Source organism: Crotalus tigris, unplaced genomic scaffold, assembly GCF_016545835.1.
Source record: "Crotalus tigris isolate CLP2741 ecotype Arizona unplaced genomic scaffold, ASM1654583v1 scf7180000024437.13266115, whole genome shotgun sequence".
NCBI classification, from domain to species: domain Eukaryota; kingdom Metazoa; phylum Chordata; class Lepidosauria; order Squamata; family Viperidae; genus Crotalus; species Crotalus tigris.
Genome location: NW_024100606.1, coordinates 3,620,763 through 3,640,598, shown reverse-complemented (window position 1 = coordinate 3,640,598; position 19,836 = coordinate 3,620,763). Strand labels below are relative to the sequence as shown.

The following is a 19,836-nucleotide window of genomic DNA, read 5'->3' as shown; positions in this document are numbered from 1 at the left end:
GATTTTCTTCCTTTTCTGAAATCCTAACAAATTCTACATCAGTTCAGTCAGTTCTCTTTTATTAGCAATTTATCAGTATCACTGATAAAGCATTTATCTTGTCTGATCTATATCAGCTTAGTTTACAAAAATAGAGGGAGGCATTTACAAAATAAAATGTTCCTCCAGTTAAAAAGAAAAAAAGCCAGTTTCCATATTAAAAACTATGAAAAATTAATCTCATAGAAAAAAGTACCATGTGCTATATTCCTGGTTACTCTAAGAATTAAATGAGATTCAAATGGGCAATGTCTGTTATTATCAACCAAAAGACACTGTTCAACTATTGTGTTTTTACTGTAAATTATTGAATTAAACAAGCTTATTGCAGGATAAAACTTCAGAGAAAAATCCCATTATTCTGAATGCTGGAAATACTAGAAATTGCGCTCTCTAGTGGTTCATAATTACATGGTCATATAATTTCAAATATTCTGTGGTTCCTGCTTGATATAGATTGCTGGCCTTTGCCCGTTGTTATAGACAATGAAACCCTAACTGTTCTGCAATTATCGGAAACTAACGCACAAATCAGCAAGCGATAACGGGAGATAATCTAATAAGAAGGAACAAAGCATTAAAGGCAAAAGAGTAGGACAGAGCAGTGTTTCTCAACCTCAGCAATTTTAAGATGTATAGACTTCAACTCTCAGAACTCCAGCCAATCCAAGAATAGAGCAATACATTTCCTTCTGGAGCACAAAGTATAGCATTCATGTACAGAAGCATGTTCTTTGCCCACGAGTCTCTTTTGCCAAGACATTATAAAATAAGTCATACCAATATAACTCAAGAGACTTATAAGGAGGGAGCATGCCTGATCATGTCGCATTAAATAAAACTGAAACTACGGTACTGAATCGAAATAACAGGGAAGTAGTCCCACATGCCTTGTGAAAGCTAGAGCCCAGAGCCATAGACCTTTCCTCCACTCCTTTCTTTGCAGAAATATTTACTGTTTTGCCTAAAGTGCCCGAAAGGCTGAATGCCCTGCCATGTCTTCGAAAGGGTCCAATAAAATCATCGCCTTCACATGTCTGGAGCAGAGACGAGGGGACTCCAAATACCGTACACCATTTAAGAGACGCTTTTCTTGATTACTACTTCCGGGCTGCGCCCCGGCAGCCGCACAATCAACATAACAATTTCCGGTGCTTGAGATGACCCTTCCCCCGGTAAGTCCCTCCTCCCACCTTGTCACGTGCGCCCGAAATCTAATTTGAACCTTAGGAGGCTTTGAATCTTGGCCAATATGATCTCATGGTATTTTTGCACTCTACATTCGGGTGGGGAGGTGGGACTAGATAAAAAGTACCAATCCAAAACAAAGAACTTTCGACTCCACGCCCTTCTGGAGAACAAGGAGCCAATCGCAATGGAGTAATCAGGGCGAGAGGGTCAAACCGAATTAGAAGGGCGTGGCCTGGCTTGAGACTTAGTTTGCTGGCTTACATGCAAGGTATCTGCTGCAGAGATTTATTAGACCAACATCGGGATCGCCGGTGCTAAAGGTGAGTTTTCTGACGCAGCGTTTTGGAGATGTGGAAAGACTTCTTTCTGAAGGCTGCTCCGTTAGCCTGTCTTCGAAAGCGGGTGCTTCGGAGTGTATGATACCGAAGGCGGGGGGAACCAAAGTTGGGGGCTCACTCCCAGTTTTTGTTGTTTGGTTCTGTGGGAGACAAAATGGGGGTGAGGGGAATCTGATGGGGCTCTACCTTTTCATTATCGCGTTCGTTCGGCGTCGCCTTTCTCTCTCCCCCCTCCTCTTATTCCTGGATTGGGGCCAGGAATAATCCTTGATCATCTCTTTAAGGGATATCCTTAGAGGCAGGATTTGGCTCTTGTAGATGCCGACACAGCCATCCTTGCAGGTATTGGCTTGAGGCCAGTACTAAGGGCCCTCTTATAAGCTGTTGATTCCTCCGTGAATCACCAGACTGCCGGGGGTGGAACTGTTAAAACAATCTGTGAGGGAGACCCGCCAGGTCCGAGTCTTCTATCCAAAGGGATTTCCTCCCTAGTGCTTTTAAGAGATAATTTTTCTGTTGGAGATAATCAACCCAATCAGCTTGTTGGGTTTGATTATGATAGCAGTTTGTTGGCTCTGGGTGTGAGATGCACATGTATATAGCTGGACAAATTTAGACTTACAGCATTATATATGTTGATATTGGATTCCATAGTTTAGTTCAGGGGTTCCCAACTGGGGGTGTGAGATGATATTCCAGGGGGTGCGAAAACCTGAGTTTTAAAAATTATAGTGTATATGCATAATTCGTTGCCATTATCTCAGACTTTTGTAAGGGGTGGGAGAATATATCAGAAGCGTTCTAGAGGTGTGGGGTATAGAAAAGGTTGGGAACCGGTGGTTTAGTTACAATTTTGTGTGAAGAAGTATATTCTTTACTCAGTCTTACATTTCTGATTCTTTAACTTCATTGGATCATGCCATTTTCTTGCATGATAAAAAAGAGTAGAAAAATATTTTGACAGTCCCTTTTCTATCACCATGCATTTGGAAATATTGTGGTTCTTTAATATACAGCTCTCCTTGCAAGTTGTTACAGGAAACATTTACAGTTTTCTCTAAGTAAATATCTGACATGTCCTTCTGATATTGATATTGCTGAGCCTTGATGAACAGACAGCTTGCTGTCTCCCTGACTTCTCCATTCACAAAAACATGGTGGAAAGGGTTAGAACAGAGGTGATGAAGAAACAGACATACACAAAAAACCCTGCAAGGCATTTCATAAGAGGGAAACTAGCACTCTTCAACAGCTCCCAGGAATTCTAGAACAATAAATGGAGTTCCTGGATTTTCAAATGAATTTCTGTCTTGTTTTCTCGCTGGAGCTATCTTTCAGAAGTAAGCTTCAGTGCTTCAGGTGATCAAACCTATGTTTCATGCCATATGGCTGGAAACTCATTGCTCAAGTTCATCTGATTTTCAGCGAATCTAATGGAATGTGCGGATGACTTTGGGGAAGAGATGCTGCCTAGGAAAAAAATCAGATAAGAGAGGCAGGAGACCCCAGTGGTTTAGTGGTCAGAGAAAGAAACTTCAGGAGGACCACCCTAATGGATCAAGCAGTTAAACTTGCATGTTTTCAGTTAATATAGCCTTATAATAAAATAGTTTTATTTCACCTAATCATGTTTCCTGGAGGACTGAACAAAAATCTGACCTTCCTCACTTTTCCCAGCCTTGTTTAAATCTTATTCAAGGTGCTATTAAGAAACTTCCCTTCTTGCAGTAATTGTTTTTCAGTACAAGATCCAAGACCTTTTATTTGTAAACCACAAGGGGTGTGTGTGTGTGTGTGTGTGTGTAGGTCTTTGGTTATTCGGGTTTTCTCCCATGTAAAATTGGAAGTGAACACTTCCAATTTTACGTGGGAGAAAACCCGAATAACCAAAGATCTACATACAAACAAGCTGTTACATTTCATTTGACAAACTCAGCTTCTTCTCTTTGCCTCTTCAGAGACAAAAGGGCTTACTACTGAACTGCACTTCTGAGGTTGGAGCAGTGAAAAAAGGGAAGTTTTTTTCTTGTTGGAACAGACAAAAATTTGAGGAACTGTGTGTAAGCATCTAATTCTAAAGCACGGGTATCAAACTCACTGTGTCATGTGATGTGTCGTGACATATTGCAACTTTTTTCACATTGCCAGAGCTTGAGGTGGCATGGCCTCCATGTAATGCAACCATCCTGTGGGCTGGCAGTTTGACACCCCTGATTCTAAACCATCTGTATGAGAGTGGGGAGTACATGCTTTTATCAGTTTTCAACCTTCTACTTGCGATCAATTTATTTTTTGGTCAAATAATTGAAATGCTAGTTGCTCTGGAGCACCATGGGCTTTGGGACCAGAGCTTGTGGGAACAAGTCTTTAGTGTTGTGAACATAAGATCTGGATAATTACATGCACATGCATTTTAACTAATGTTCTTGGAATTCATTCACGACTGTCAAATGGTGCAAGAGAATATGGGAATAAAAAGAAGGAACTGGTAACCAGTTTCAGCATTGTCACAAGCAGATGTTTCTGAATTGTCACTCTGTGCATGCATAGGCATTCTCATTGTTTCAGTTTCCTGTGTCATTCTGATAATATTATGTAGCTGCTTACTATTCTGTGGGGCAACTCATAGGCTGTAATATATTATGAAGGATATAATAAATATGTGAATAGTACAACTGGACTTGCTTAATTAATGATAAAGACAAGTTGTATTGGATTGGATCATTTTTTCCAGATCAGTGTACAATGAGATCTGGTGTATATATGAACCTGGATATTTTTGCAAATGGCTAAATAGCTAAAATTTATGAGTTTCTGTAGCAGAGGTTTAGTTGGCCCCTTTCTAAGTGCATCAACTGAAAATGCTTAGATGTATAACTTGTAAAGAAAGTAATTTTATACAATTATAATTATAAATTATAATTGTAATAATTATTTTAATTTTTTCTCCTGTCATAATCAAGAATTTTTTATTAATAATTTAGCTTCAGTTAAATCAGAGAAAACCTGACTTTGTGGTCTTGGATACAACCTACTCTGGAATGTGAGGAAGTGGGATGCCATTCAAGTATTAAACTTAGGCAGCTATGATATCAGTTGATATGATTTTTTTCCTAAGAGAAATATTATTATCTGTTCATTTAAAATTCTAGGCATAAATGGCACCATGAAGCATTTTAATTTCTTAATCTCTGCATAAATTACAAGAAGTTCTGGATATAATAATAATTTCAGAATGTTAACTACTGGGGCTTGGGTACTCTTCCAATCAGCAGGATCCTGGAATACATATGTAAGGCTTTGTAGGGAAAGCCAGTGGTGGGATTGGGATGTCTCAATTTTCTCCAATCTCACATCTTTAGTGGTAATCTATGGATTACAACTCCCATCTCTTGTGCTGGAAGGGATACTTAGAATTTTGATCTCTTACATGAAGGGAACATACAATTGGACAAGGCTGGGTATGGTTTCTTCTAGCAGGGTATTGAATCAGTTATGTACTTTCATGGGGTATAGTTGGGAGAGAGACGGCAAGAGTGCACGTAAGCATGTGTGTGGGTGTGTATATGCACAAGAATACCACTATTTTGGAATGAATGCAAAATGTTACATAGTATTAAAAATTAAGCCCTTATAAATTACATTAAATGTTCAAATGAATTGCTATTTTCTTCTAAATGCTTATTTGTTTGACCCATAAACATTACATACATATAATGCTGAAATATTTTCTGAAAGAGAAAAACCTAATAAAACATTATCCTTACTGTTAATACACCCTATATATCTCTTGCTATCAGGTTTTCCTAGGCTTTGCAACAAAAGCTCATCCACATGATCTTTCCCTGTTGCTTTTAATGACTGTCACATGAGGTTCTTTTAGCTGACCTTCCTTGCTGAGTCACTAAATAGCTAATAAGTTAGAATGCTGCACTATAAAAGGTTATCAGCAGCTCTTAAATTACAGGAGGGCTGAGTATTTCACAGCAGTGCAGGGCTCTGAAGTGCCTTCTCCTCTTTATTCTTCTGTCTAGGTTCATGACTAGGATGTGGGTGCACTTCCTAATCTTCCTGGTCCTGAGCAGGACAGCTTTTTCTTTGCAATGCCCTGATGGGCAGAAATGTGAAGGATCGTCAACATGTTGCAAGCTCCCTAAAGGAAATAAGTATATCTGTTGCCATCAGCCTCAGGTAGGAGTTGTTATGTTACTCTTCTAAGGAAGGGGCAGAAAATGGTTTCCTAAACAGATGGAAGCATTTTCATCAGCAAAGCTTGTATTGTTTACATGAATAAAATAACAAAAAGAAAAAATGCCAATAGAAAAGAATATATGTAGGTCAGGGGGATATATGCTTTCTGAGAATATCAAGGACTTTTAAAAAAAAAGATTGAATATTGCTGTTTTAGTAACCAACTTTGTTACAGGGCATCCAGCTTCTCTGGAATTCAAAATTCAGAAAGAGTGCAGAGAAGAGCAACAAAGATCACTACGGGACTGGAGGCTAAAATATATGAAGAACAGTTAGAGCAGTGGTTCTCAACCTGTGGGTCGGGACCCCATTTGGGGTCGAACAACCATTTCACGGGGGTCGCCAAACAACGCAGTCCGCCATTTTTTTCCTCTTTTCCTTAGCTGTGCTACTCCCGTTTATTCTATTGGCTTTTGAAAGCCAATAGAATAGACTCTCTTGAATAGAGTCTAATTCTATTGGCTTTCAAAAGCCAATAGGAATTGTCCAGGCTGTCTCTGCCCTACTGAGCCCGCCAAAAGTCCCATTCTGCAAACGGTGCTGCACCAGTTGAGTAGTCCTCGACTTACGACCGGTTGAGTAGTCCTCGACTTACGACCAGTTGGGGGTCACGGCATTAAAAAGGTTGAGAACCACTGGGTTAGAGGAACTGGGCATGGCTAGTCTAGTGAAGAGAAGGACCAGGGGAGACATGATAGCAGTGTTCCAATATTTGAAGGGCTGTCACAGAGAGGTCAACCTATTTTCCAAAGCACCTGAAAGCCAGACAAGGAGTAACAGATGGAAACTGATCAAGGAGAGATTCAACCTAGAACTAAGGAGAAATTTTCTGACAGTGAGAACAATCAACCAATGAAACAGCTTGCCTTCAGAAGTTGTAGGAGTTTCATCACTAGAAGCTTTCAAGAAGAGACTGGACTGCCATCTGTCAGAAATGGTGTAGTCTCCTGCTTGGGTGGGGGGTTGGACTATAAGGTCCCTTCCAACTCTGTTATTCTATTTTTTTTATGAATTCCAAAGGTGCTTTTTCAAGAGGCAACTGGACTTTCTTGTTCTTCTTTGAAGATGTTTCACTTCTCATTCAGGAAGCTTCTTTATCTCTATTGGATGTGAGGAATGAAAGTATTTATACTCCTTGCAGACAGCTGGTCATTTGCATTCTTGAGGTCACTTAGAAGTTTATCTCTGTCCTCAAGATCACCTGAGTGATGCAAATGGGTATGGAGCCTTCTTGGAACTGCTGAAAGGACAGTGTTGTAGATTAGAGATAGATGATGTTGTATCCTTCCCCCTCAGCAGTTGCCTCTTGAAAAAGGACCTTTGACCTGGATGACTGAGAATCCCCATAGACATTTCTTTGGAGTTGTTGACAATTCCTCAAAGAATATACTGTATCAGACCTTGCAATTTGCATAATATTTTGGGAAACAATATTACTTACGTTGTTGCCTCATCTTTTTTATTTACAGTTCACAGGAGCATCCCTCCGCATGTTGCCACCAGAGAGCAGGAATGAGGTATCTGGTGTTGTGTGTCCCGATGCTAGCACATGTCCAGTGACACACTCCTGCCAGCTCAGCCTGAATTCCACCTTTGCCTGCTGTCCTTGGGAGGAGGTGAGCTTCAGACCTGAAAATGAGATAGCAATGATCAAAATACCTTTCTTAATAGAGCAAGTTTAATTGATTTGCCACAGACCTCCTAAGTTGTTCTTATCTGCATGCCATAACTATTTTGTTCTATACTGATCTGAAATGTAACAGATCAAAGGAACAGCTTTTAACTTCCAGTGGCCTTCCATTGTAGGAGATTATAATTACTATTCTTTACAGTCAATGTATCCAGGATCAAGCTATCTGGGAATGCTGGATTTGAAGTCCCTAGCACCTGGAGATTTAGTAGGTCAGAGAAACTAAGATAAATATTCTAATACAAGGCTCAGGATCCTGGGTTCCTCACATATCATTCAATCACTACTACTTTTAGTTGAAATTCTGGAAATTATAGTTCCAACACACTTGGAAGGTACCAGGTATGGAGAGAAAGAAATGTGTTGATTAAGAAAACCAACAGGAAGAGAAAGAGGGCTGTAGTTCTAAAATCTGAAGGCATATTACTTGCAATCTTAGCAAAAAGTTATAGAAAAATTATTACTGAAGGTAAAGGGAAAAAACCTAAACACATATACAGTGACTTCATTAAACTTCTCTATCCTTACTACAGCAAGCTAAAATAGCAACACATGTCCTTCGTATCTCTCCAGCAAGTTCACAGTCATGGTTGGTAATTGGCACATCTGTTTGAGAAATTAACCTTCAGGGCTTATAACACTCCAGTTTCCACTGAGATTTTCTGTATTTGCTGTTCTGAAAAACTTTAGGGCCTTTGCCCCTCTTTTATCTCACCTCCAGGCCGTTTCTTGTGCTGATGGCCACCATTGCTGTCCCCTTGGCACCCACTGCAGCACTGATGGAAGAGTCTGCATAGAAAATGAAGGTATTTGGAGACAAGGTGGGACAAATTGGAGTCATAGTAAAAAAAACTTCAGTAAGAAAAATAATATCTCTCAGTTAATTCAAGGAACTCAATTCAATGCTTCTTTAGAGGGATATATTTGTTTCCCCAGGATAAGCAAAGAAAAAAAGGCTAAATTTGCTTTTTTTTAACAAAAGGATTTAGAATAAACTATTTTAGCAGTTGGAACTGAAATGCACAATCTGAGACTCCTAAGTCATATTGCAACCACCCAAAGCCTTAAGAGACGTGATCTCCAGAGTTGTTGCCATTTGTAATAATAAATCTGATCAATGGATGAATGATTAAACTGATGTTTGCAGCATAATTCCATTAAGTAGATTTAATTTTAATATAAGTTAAGTTAGATATAAGTCCTAGTTCACTCAGTATATTGCTCTTCATGTGTTTATACTGGCAGGAAGTTTATTTTAAGGTGGTTTTGATTTGAAAAGAGAATCTCATCTTGCCAGAGGAACTTCGTAGTATAGACAAATCAAGTGCCTGTTTTATGCAGAAGAGAGAGAGAGAGGGAGAGACTTTAAATTTCCAGGCCTTCTAAGTTTTATTTATTTTGCATTCCAGATTCAACCTCTGCTGTTATAGTCAGGGCTGTTCAGTGCCCAGATAGCGAATGGGAATGCCCAGATGGCTGCACTTGTTGCTTGATGGCTGATGAATCTTGGGGATGTTGCCCAATGCCAGAGGTACGGGAACTTAGATGTGGGCAAGTGAAGGAATTTTCATGCAGACAGAGGTAAAATCTGGCTCTTTGATTTTTTTTAAAAAATGAAGTCACTGAATTTCACTCTCCTTTTCATCAGCCCAGAGACTCTTTGTGGTCAGAAACTTTTGGGGCCAAATATTTGTGGTGCAAGCATATCCATATGACTTACATCACTCTTTTGTCACCCAAGATTACATTTACTAGAATCTTGTGAAAGCTACACTGGAGTGGAATATTCTGTTGCATTTGTGTCTTTTGGCCTATAAACCAACAAGGCTGAATGTGACAGATAATCAGTGACCAAATTCCGGTAACATGAATTTTTGATGCTTTCCTAGGATTGGGGATAGGGAGAATCGTAGGTGTTCCTCTCAGAGGAATTCCAGTCCCATTTTTATTGTTCCTCCTGGCAAACATGTGCCCCAAAACAAAACATTCCAGTCTCCTCCTACCATTGATTTATTGGCTGGCCTCCCAAACCCCCATCTCCCAAGATCCATGGTCCCTCAAAACTTGCCATGCTGCACTGACTTTCCTAAAACAAAAGAAAGTATTGGCCAACAGTTAGGTTCTTCAGTTTGCTCAAATGTCACCAATATTTTAAAACAATTCTCAGTTGCATGGTTCATTTGGGGTTTTAATAAGCAGAGGAAGCACTGAATCCCATTCTTGCATCACAGTTTCTGCTTACCTAGAGTTCTGAGCAGTTTGTGTCAGAGTCCAACCAAAGGAAATATTTTCATATAACTGGGCAACTGCTGAGGCTAGATGTATTTTTTTTAAAAAACATGAAGTAAGATTTCTACCAGCCTTCCCATTACATTACTAGGTAGAGACATCTGTAAAACAACACAGAAAATGAAATAAAATGGTATGTAACACTATCTGGTTTTTTCCAGGAAAGTGACTTCTATACCTAATCTGCCACACTACATGCTTTATTTTGCTTCTTAGAAAAGTCCAGATTTCTTTTTAAAATAATTTCATTTAATGAATCTGTTGTTGGCCTATAAGCTTATATTTCCTTAGACTATGAAAGAAACAATCACAAAGCAACTTGCAGTGTGAAATCACTGAAGCAAACAAGTACTCTTCATATTCAATGTTGCATCCCACATGCAGTAAATATTTGGGTTTTGTGTTAATATTCCAATGTGCTGTTTGATTAATAAAAATTTTAAGTAGTGTGTTGGTACAAAGCTGTTCATTGAGCACTATGGGAAAAGATAATGGTGGGGAATGATGGTGCACTCATCCCCTTCTTTTCCCCAGGCATCCTGCTGTGCAGACAAGATACACTGCTGTCCCCATGGCACAACTTGTGATCTAGTTGCGGCACGATGCCTTGAAACTTTTGGGGAACAGCCTCTTTCAAAGAAGTTTCCAGCAAAGAAACGGACCCTGGCGTCAAGTATGGAGTAAAGAAATAGAACTGGGTTTATTGTAGCTTTTCTATTATTCATGGTGAGATCTATAATTTAATCCAGTGGTCCCCAACCTTTCTGGCACCAGGAATTGGTTTCAGAAGAAAAATTGTCTTCCAAGGACTGCTAGGTGGAGAGGGATGGTTTCACATGCAATCTAGATCCTGCACATGGACACATGAAGCTTCACTCCTCTCCCACCGTTTCTATGGCTGGTTCCTAACACACAATGTACCAGTACCGACCTGTGGCCCAGGGTTGGGGACCCCTGCTTTAATCCATTATAATTGCTAGATTAGGTAGATTGGGTGGTGCTTGTTTTTCAGCATCCTATGCTCACCAAAAGTGATAGCAATCCATTCCATTGCCCATCTTTCCCACAAAGACCTTTTATTTCACCTTTTGAGAAGGTAATCTTTGCTCACCTTGCAGGTCTGACTCAAAAAAACATCTGTCCTGGTAATCACTCTTCCTGTCCAGATGCTGCCACTTGCTGCCTGCTTCCAACTGGCCAATATGGTTGTTGCCCTTTACAAAATGTAAGTACAGGGTAGGATTACCCAACTAGCAACTCGATGTCTAGTTTTAGAAGGAATTTCCTATGTGTGTCTGTTGACATTTACAGTGCTGGGGTGAGGTTAAAAAATGCAAGATGATATATGTTAAATTATAGTGTCGTGGTAGTGAACCTAGGTGGCACACAGAGCCACCCCCGTGGGCATGCACGCCATTGCCTCAGTGATGCTGCTCCCCCTCTCCATGTGTGCCAGCGCTTTCGCTTTCTCTGCACCGGGAGTCAGGGAGCAGCTGCAAGAACTGGGCGGGGAGAGGTGAAAAGCCAGAAGCAGTGCAGGGAAAGAGGTGTTGAGATGAGCTCAAGGGCCAGGGAGGGAATGGGGAAAAAGATCGCTCTTGCCACGATCTCCCTTCTGCTGACCACTGGGAAGCCTGGTGGCATGGCTTGGCACGGCTACACTGGGAAATTCCAGTGTCCTGGACTTGCAAGTGAGTTTTGGCGCTCACCAGACAGTGGCGGCAGGGCAATCCATGCGGGGGCGCGGGGGGGGAAACGGCAGCAGTGGCATGGTCTGCCCGCAGGAGGATGGAGGAGAAGGGCTGGCCAGGGACGGGTGCAGGGCTGCCCATGGAGGGAATCTGACCCGCCGCAGCCTGGAGGGGGGGAGAGGTTGAGGGAACCCGAAGGGAGGCATCCCGGTGCACCCAGCTGGCAACGACCGGCTAGAGAGCGCGAGATGGCGTCAGCTGCCCTGGGACGAGCAGTAGTTATCGTCCCAGGGCAGCACCCAATGTCCGCAGGGGAAGAAGCCATGAGAAGGCTCCTCACCCAGTCCAGCCCAGTCCTGGCACGGCACGGAAAGTGAGACAGCAGCCCCATGTGCGTTCCCGTGCGCAAGCGCACTCCCGCCCTTCCAGGAAAGCGGAGCCACTACATCAGCAGAAGAGCAGAGGTGGGCAGCGGAGCCCCCGATCCGAACACAGCCCCTCCCTACTCCTACTTCCCCCCTCTAAAAAGCTGTGGGACTCAGGAGTCTCCCCCCCACCCCCGCTGGGAAGAAAACCACCGCGAGACCCTCTTCTGTTTTAACTTTTTTTCCTTATTGCTTTTTGGAGGTTTCATCCTGCTTTCGTGAGACAGCAGTGTTTGGGAGGGTGTAGCTGTCCCCTTCCCCCCCAAGCCATCAGCTGAGCAAGATGTCTTCCTGCCCATTGTCCCACCCACCAGAGACCCCGTGGATCTCCTCCCAACCCTGCCCAGCCCCCACAGGCATCCCTCCCCAGGAGCATCACTGAGCTGGCCATGCCCACCCAGTCTGCCATGACCACTATAGCCACACCCACCCAGTGGGCCACGCCCACCCAGCACCTGGCGATACATAAGTGGGTTTGGGGTTGCAGTTCGGACACTTGGTCTCTAAAAGGTTCGCCTCCACTGTTATAACTGCAACCCCAATCCCTTTTTTATGTGCTTACAAAAAGGGGCAGGGCTTTCATCATAGTGCTATCTCGTGACATCCTGTTTGGTACACACAGCCATGCCAGGCTGCAGTTCTGAATGTCATATAATAGATTCTGGCCAAAGGTGCAAATGGCTAGGAGTGCCTGCATTGTTTAATCAGGGCATTTGTCCCTGCTTATGGTGGGAGTGAGAGATATTGGAGGATTCCATCCACACCCGACATCATCACTGGGCTTTTCTAGAGAAAACTGGGATGGCATCTGCTAAGCAATTTTGCTTGGTGCCTTACCTTCCAGAGACTTTCCTTGGTATTGGGGTTTGGGAAGGTATGAAATGGATCAGAGGGCCTTTTAAAAAGAAAAGGTGGTCCTTTGGCCAAGGAATATTTGGTAACATAACTTCATTAAAGGTTTTCTGCCTTGTTTATTCTTCCACATCTTTTGCTGGTATCTTAAATGAATTACTGTGCTGTGCCATGAATTACTTGTTTTCGTGGCTATCAGTATATGTTGTGATGCTCCATGAGAATTACTTCTGGTTGGTGATCTAGTTTTCTCTTTTGCTTTTATCTTCTTTTCATACTTGGTTCTATCTTCTTTGCATATTGCATTTTATGTTTACTGTATTTTGATTGTTTCAAATTATTTCCTTCAAAGGTTTGCAATATTTTCAGGCGTTAGAACACAAGCAATTAAATTAGGGGTAATTTTAAATTGCCAATATTTTTTAAGTCTTTTGTAGTCTTCTCCACCCTACCCCTTGTTCTTATAGGAAAATAATACAATTATACATACAAAAACTTGGTAGGTTTACTTATTGCGCTCAGCTTTTCCTTTTCTCACTAGGCTGTGTGCTGCAGTGACCACCTTCACTGTTGTCCACAGGGCACTCAGTGTGACCTGAAGCATTCCATATGCACCGTGACACCTGAGGGGTCATGGCCTATCACCCACCTCACTGCAGGTCTCCAGACAGGTGAGATGATTAAATACTATGATAGGTCACTGGCTGATAGGAAGTGTCATATGTAAAACAAGGGTGCCAGAAGAAGCTTCATGTGGTTGGAGAGGACTGATAGCGAAGAGCCAACTTTTAAAAGTAGATTGAATGCAAACCTCTTGGGAGGAAAAGGCATCAGCTTTTTGGAACAAGGAGAAAGGTAGCCTAAAGTTTTGAAAAGAAAGTTTAGAATTTATTTTTTCTTTTGGCTTAAAATAAACATATTTCCCATGTTTTGGATGTTGGACTAATTGCTATTTTAGATAATCGCTGATTGGGTAGTTACCTGTGTTTCCCAGAAAATAAGACTGGGTCTTATATATATATATTTTTGCCTCCAAAAGAGGCACCAGGTCTTATTTGGGGGGATGTTTTTTATATTCACCTCCCGTACCGACAGCCCCATTAAGCCAGCCCACTTCTGCAGCCAAAGGAGCAGCTTCATTCTGCAGCTGCATTCCGGCCTGCATTTTGCAGTCAGGCCTTTCCGGAAGGTCTCTGCAACCGAGTACCAAGCTATGGATTGAATCCATAGCTCAGTTCTCAGCTGCAGTGGCCTTCCGGAAAGGCCCGTGACTTGAGAAATGCAGGCCTGGCTGCAGAAGATACCACAGAAGAAATGGGCTCGCAATGAGAGGCCTGGCTACAAAGTAAGCAGGTGCGGGGTGCATGGGGCAGCTTCACCCCCTTTACCCCCGCCATAGCTTGATTTTCAGGTGTGTGCCTCACCCCGAAACTAGGGTTTATTTTGGGGGTGGAACTTATATTAGGCCCACCCCCAAAAATCAAGCCAGGGCTTACTTTCGGGAAAACATGGTAGTAGAGATTTTTGCCAGTTCAGTTCTCAAAGTAGCTGCTTCATTTCCCCATATGGCAGGACTGACCCTGCCCTTGTGGCCCATTTGGGAAGCTGCCGGTGAGGGAAATGTTGAACTAGATAGCTGGTGGATATAATTCAGGAATCGGGGCTTGGGGGCATGATTCTTTCTCCACAGGTTTAGAAAATATGGCAGGAGGGGCAGAATCTAGTTTTTTGAGAAAATATATTATGCTTTCTTCCAAAGGAAGTTTATACCTTTAAAGATTGTTTCCTGTTCTGAGCAGTGTCTATAGAAATACAGGAAACCAGAAGCATTGTTCATTAAGACTTAATGTGCAAGAGACTAGGATGCCTGTGACTTGCCCAATTTCTTGTTTCTGTTCTACACTTCCTAGCAGAAGGAGAAGTAATTTTTGCATTGGCATTAAAGAAAACAGATTAGGCACTTTATAGTACTTTATTTCACATTCTGTAGAAATCAGTTGAGAAACTCATTGCTATAAACATGTAAATATTTGCTTATTGCCAAATTTAGATACACTTTACATGCCTAACTGATTATGAGTGCACTTGTCTATGACGGTGTTAGGATTTCACCTCACATTTTCTTTTCCCAAATTGAGCACTTAGGATAGTTCCCTCCTTAAGTTCCAGGAGCAACCTTAATTGTTGGTGACTTTCCTTCTCCTTTCCATATGCATATATTCTGGATTTTGTGGAGGAATTGTTGGGCTGTCATTCACAGAACCCAAAGCCAGCATCTTGGTTGATAATTTTGGAAGTTATAATGTAGCCAATCTGGAAGGTGCCAAATTGGGGAAATCAGGTCTATTGGTTGCTTAAGAAAGGAGAACGTTTTGTGTTCTTTGAACATAAGTTCTTTCTCATCTTGCAGCTCACGATATACAATGTGATGCAAAATTTACCTGCCCAGATGGAAATACTTGCTGCAAGATAACCTCCGCTTCTTGGGGGTGCTGTCCACTGGAGGAGGTAAGAGGAACTATGTTTGTCAGAAAACATAGTTAATTAATTTGGAAGCTTGGGAGGGCATACTTGGGGTGGTGGTAGGGAGAGATTCCTGGTGGTCTTAGAGGAACTATCAGCTTCCATCCTGGTATTTGCTATTTAAAAATATCCTTCAGCCAAGACTCCAAAAAGCAGGTATCAATTGGAATTGGCACAATTGGCCAGATGGTTATTCAGTAAAAAAAAACAGCCTCCTACCTCCTCTTTGGGCATAGAATTCTGATTGTGCTTTGTGTCCTTCTCAGGCCGTATGTTGCCCAGATCATACCCATTGTTGTCCAAAGGGTTACCAGTGCAACTTGTCAGAAGGCACCTGCCTGAAAGATGGCCAAAGCATTCCTTTGGTGTCAAAAATAGACACGAGCTCCACAACAGCCTCAAATATAGACTCAAGCTCCACAACAGCCTCAAAAATTGACTCAAGCTCTACAGCATCTTCCATAGGCCAAATGGTCCAGTGTGATCCCTACACAGCTTGCCAAGATGGCCAGACTTGTTGTCAGCTTGTAACAGGTGCTTGGGGATGCTGCCTGTTGACACGGGTGAGAAGAGACCTAAGCTTATTTAATGCTACTGTGGGGAACTGAGGAATTGTGAAAAATGCTTTGTTTCCTGTCAGGAGCTCCCTAGCATTTGCATAGTTTTGTAAATAGATGCAAGAAAGGAAAGGGTGGAATTGAGTCTAGTCTATGAGTGAGGAAGAAAAGGGAACTAATCTTGGTAAGTGCTGTTCCCCAGGTTCTGCTTAGCTTCCGCTGCTAGTTCAGTCCACCTCTCATATCTCATAGCTGGGACTCTCTCAGGTGTTCACAAAATTATAATTCCTTCTTAGATTATATGCATCTCAGTTGCTAGTCTTTCCAGGATGTTCCTGTGTTAAAGTTTGAGGGGGGGGGGTCTTGGAAAGGAGAAGGGTTTATTTTTGTTGACTTACACATTCTGCACCATTTGTTTCTGCAGAACTGCAGCAGAGTTGTTGACTCCAATACTGCCCAGTTATGGTTTTACAACTGCTCACCTGAGAGGCCTAGGTCTATTAAAAAGCCAGGCAATTTTTTCATAGCTGAGAGCAGTACTTTTTAAAACCTAACATTTTGGGAACCAAAGCTTTCTGAGGATGTGCAGTAAAATCACCAGTAGTCCTTTGTTTGATGTGGTTTGAGATCTGGAGGCAGAATGGGAACTAATACAAAAGCAAATTCACTAATTTTAGCACTTTTTAAAAAAATTCTAACACTGGCAATTTGATATTAGTTCCTGAAGGCCAAGCCAGCAGTTTCATATGGGTTGCAGACTCTTCAATCTTTGTTTCATAGGAGTGGCTCTAGAGGAAAAAAGGTCTTACTAATGCTTTTTCATATTATTTGGCTTCTTGCAGTTGGAGAGCAAGAAATGGGGTATCGCCAGTTTTGGCCTCCAATCAGAAATGGTTTTAAGATGAAGTTAAGGGACTTTGGTTTGCCTACTTTACTTCAGGGTAGGAATTCCTTCTGGTCTAGTAGGCCACTGATGAGTTTTAGCCCTTGATGTGACCTTTCTTTCTCCTGCCAGGCCACTTGCTGTCAGAATCAGATTCACTGCTGCCCCACTGGTTACATCTGTGATTCATCATCAGGCACTTGCCTAAAAGATGGAGATCGTATCCCTTGGGTGGAGAAGATAACAGCAGTTGTTGGAAACCTCCCTTCAAGCAAAGATGTGAAGTGTGATGACCAGTTTAGCTGTGCAGATGGACAAACATGCTGCATGCATTTGGGAGCCTGGGCATGCTGCCCCCTCTTTCAGGTACATTGAGGATTTCAAGGCAGAGTAGGCAATTTTCCTTCTTGGATAGATGGTTGATTTAATCATCCATGGAGTCTTATAGGAAAAATATATTTGCGTACGTTACCTTTGGGGCATTTGGGACAGCCTGACAACAGGCCAATTTATTGGATGGATACTCTGGAAAATCTGCCATGAGTGGCCGAAATGAAAGCCTTTTATTGGTGAATTAGTCAACGAGCTTAGCCTCCCCAACCTATACTCTCCATGTGTTTTGCAAGGTAAGTTCCATCCCCTACTCCTAAAGCCATTGGAGCTTGCTGATGGAATGGGACTTTGATAGTTGGATCTTAGAAACCCAAATTTCTAATGCCCTTTCACATTCCTGTTATGATTGTGAATTAAGCCTGGAGGTCAAGCTAAGGCTTTCTTTGTTAGCAGAACAAGCACTATCTCTGGAGAGTCACAGAGAGTCTCATCTATCAGCCACTAAGAGCTTTCAGCTATTCTGTTTTTTCTTTCTAATTCATATCTTAATTCAGACATTTTAAATTTAACATGGAAATAGGAAAACAAAGGAATAAAGGGGTGTTTCTGCCTTTTGGACAAAGGTTTCTTTGAAGCAAAATGGAGCCATGATAAAATAGGTTTTATTTAGTTCTCTTAAAATGTTCCACCATAAAGTGTATTTTTATGTCAAACCAAGCAGTACCTCCTTTCTTGCTATATACAGGCAGTTTGCTGTGAGGATCACCAACATTGCTGCCCCTCTGGCTATACCTGCAATGTGGCAGCCCAGTCTTGTGAGAAACGGCACTGGCCAGGCCCTGTTGCTGCTGCAGGGGGGCTGCTGACTTCCTTGCAAACTGCTGCATCCAGTCAGGATGTTTTATGTGATGAACAACACTACTGCCACGTGGGCCAGACCTGCTGCAAGGCCAAGAGAGGTGGCTGGGCCTGCTGCCCGTATGAAAAGGTTAGTGCCCAGACTTATAGATTCAGTCACGGTGAATAGTTTAAAGGAGGCCGTGGATGGGTGGGCAGACAGGATGGGTCTCCTCAAATCAGTAAAGCAATGTACAGTATGCTGTTCCTCTGCACAGTAAGAAGACCAATATTTTACTACAATGTTTCTTTGTCATTGTACAAAAAGTAAAGGCAGCCTTGCAGGAAATTAATCAAATTCCACATAAATTTTCTATGCAATGTTTTGAGTTCCTCAGAACTTACATGCATTGATAAAACCAATAAGGCAGATGAAGTTATATATATCATTACATTCAAATTCAAGGGATATATTTTTTTTCAAAATGTGCACATTTTTAATTTTGGTAAGGCAAGGTAGACTACTGAAAAATAAACTACAATTCTTCAGAACCTGAAGAATCTACTGTTGCTGTGCTATAATGTAAGCTGCTGTATTACACATAAACTGTATTGTACATTTAAATCTAAAGCTATTTCTGTCTTTAATTATTAAATATTTTTCCAGGTCATTCTTCCTCAACTTGTAGATTTATTGAGAATCATGTAAGGATTTTGAGCAATGTTTTTATTTCTTCATTGCTGGACTTCATTATCTCGTCTTCTATTTCATAGGGAACCTGCTGTCATGACAGGCGCCACTGCTGTCCTTCTGGCTTCTATTGTTCTCTGTCTGGATTTCAGTGCTACAGAAAGAAGCCTCTCCGTTGGGACACTGGCACCATCTCCCCACATTCTATTGAAGCCCATGTTCTGCTTTGAACGGCCTTTTTGGGTGGATTTGCTCAAGGCCTTGGGTTACAGTGAGCTGTTTCAGGAAGAGTGGCATAAGATGAACCAGGGCCGCTTTTGCCAAATTGCTATTCAAATCCTAAAGGATGCCTTCTATTCTACCCTTGTCACCACTATGGGTCAAATAGGCCATATTCATTTATATTAAGTTAACCCTTTTACTTCTATACTTTTTTCCCCCTTTTCATCCATGATTCAATGTCCTGTTCAGTCATGAGGACTCTAACCTGGAATCTGAAAAAGCCACCATCCTGAGATGGTGAAGACTGAAGACTTCATGGGCGCAATGATTTTCTTGTCTCTGTCATTCCTTAACCTCGAAAGAGGGGAGTTTCAATGTACTTTCCAAAAAAAGAAAAAAATGTAAGATAGGCAGATGATTTTGCCACATTGCCCCTTCCAGCCCTGTCCCACCTCACCCCATCCTCTTTCCACTTGGCCTAGTGTATTGCTCTTTATTTTCTGGATGGCATCACCTGATTTCTGAAGAGCAAAAGTGTCTCCTTTTTCTGGTAATGTTTGCAAAATACAGGGATGCTAATTGTCTGGATGAACCACTGCAGGTGTCTTCAATCACTTTTGCTTAAAGAAGGACTGCCTAGCCACCCTTTCATGAGGTATAACAGCAATTTCTACTTTCTTCTTAAGATCTTACTCTTTATTTATAAACAGCCTCCAATTTTTAGAAAGGCTTAGCACTTCTGCAAGGAGGTATAAGCTTGTTTCTGAGTAACAGGCATTTGTTTCGTTTCAGTTGACAACGTGGATTTTGGCACCTGAGCAGTTGGTAGGGAAGATGGTAGTCTTTGATTATTTCTGTGTGTTCTGTCCTGTGATTTCCCATGCAGAATCAACACACCTGATGCTGCTCCCTCCCTTTGTTTTTAACAGAGGAACTTCAACTTACACGTGACAGGTGCTTTCTCTGTTACCAGACCTTGATGCTATGTTGTATGGAAAAATCAAATAAAATTTGATCAAAGTAA

At 41.8% G+C, this 19,836-nt stretch overlaps 1 protein-coding gene across 5 annotated transcripts; it reads left to right on the top strand.

Annotated features, from left to right (window-relative positions):
• The first annotated feature begins 1,340 nt into the window (after positions 1-1,340).
• Positions 1,341-19,836, top strand: GRN (granulin precursor). Of its 5 annotated transcripts, XM_039331398.1 has the most exons (14): positions 1,342-1,550; positions 3,527-3,628; positions 5,603-5,759; positions 7,289-7,435; positions 8,231-8,330; positions 8,919-9,040; positions 10,333-10,471; positions 10,917-11,023; positions 13,308-13,437; positions 15,177-15,274; positions 15,556-15,852; positions 16,862-17,095; positions 17,808-18,050; positions 18,674-19,836. In XM_039331398.1, exons 3-14 carry the CDS (start codon positions 5,607-5,609, stop codon positions 18,818-18,820), a joined length of 1,917 nt encoding a protein of 638 aa, XP_039187332.1. In that variant the 5' UTR covers positions 1,342-1,550; positions 3,527-3,628; positions 5,603-5,606; the 3' UTR covers positions 18,821-19,836. The 5 variants fall into 5 exon arrangements, with proteins under 5 accessions (XP_039187335.1, XP_039187332.1, XP_039187331.1 ...); XM_039331401.1 differs by lacking the exon at positions 3,527-3,628 and having other exon boundaries at positions 1,341-1,550; positions 13,347-13,437; XM_039331397.1 differs by lacking the exon at positions 3,527-3,628 and having other exon boundaries at positions 1,343-1,550.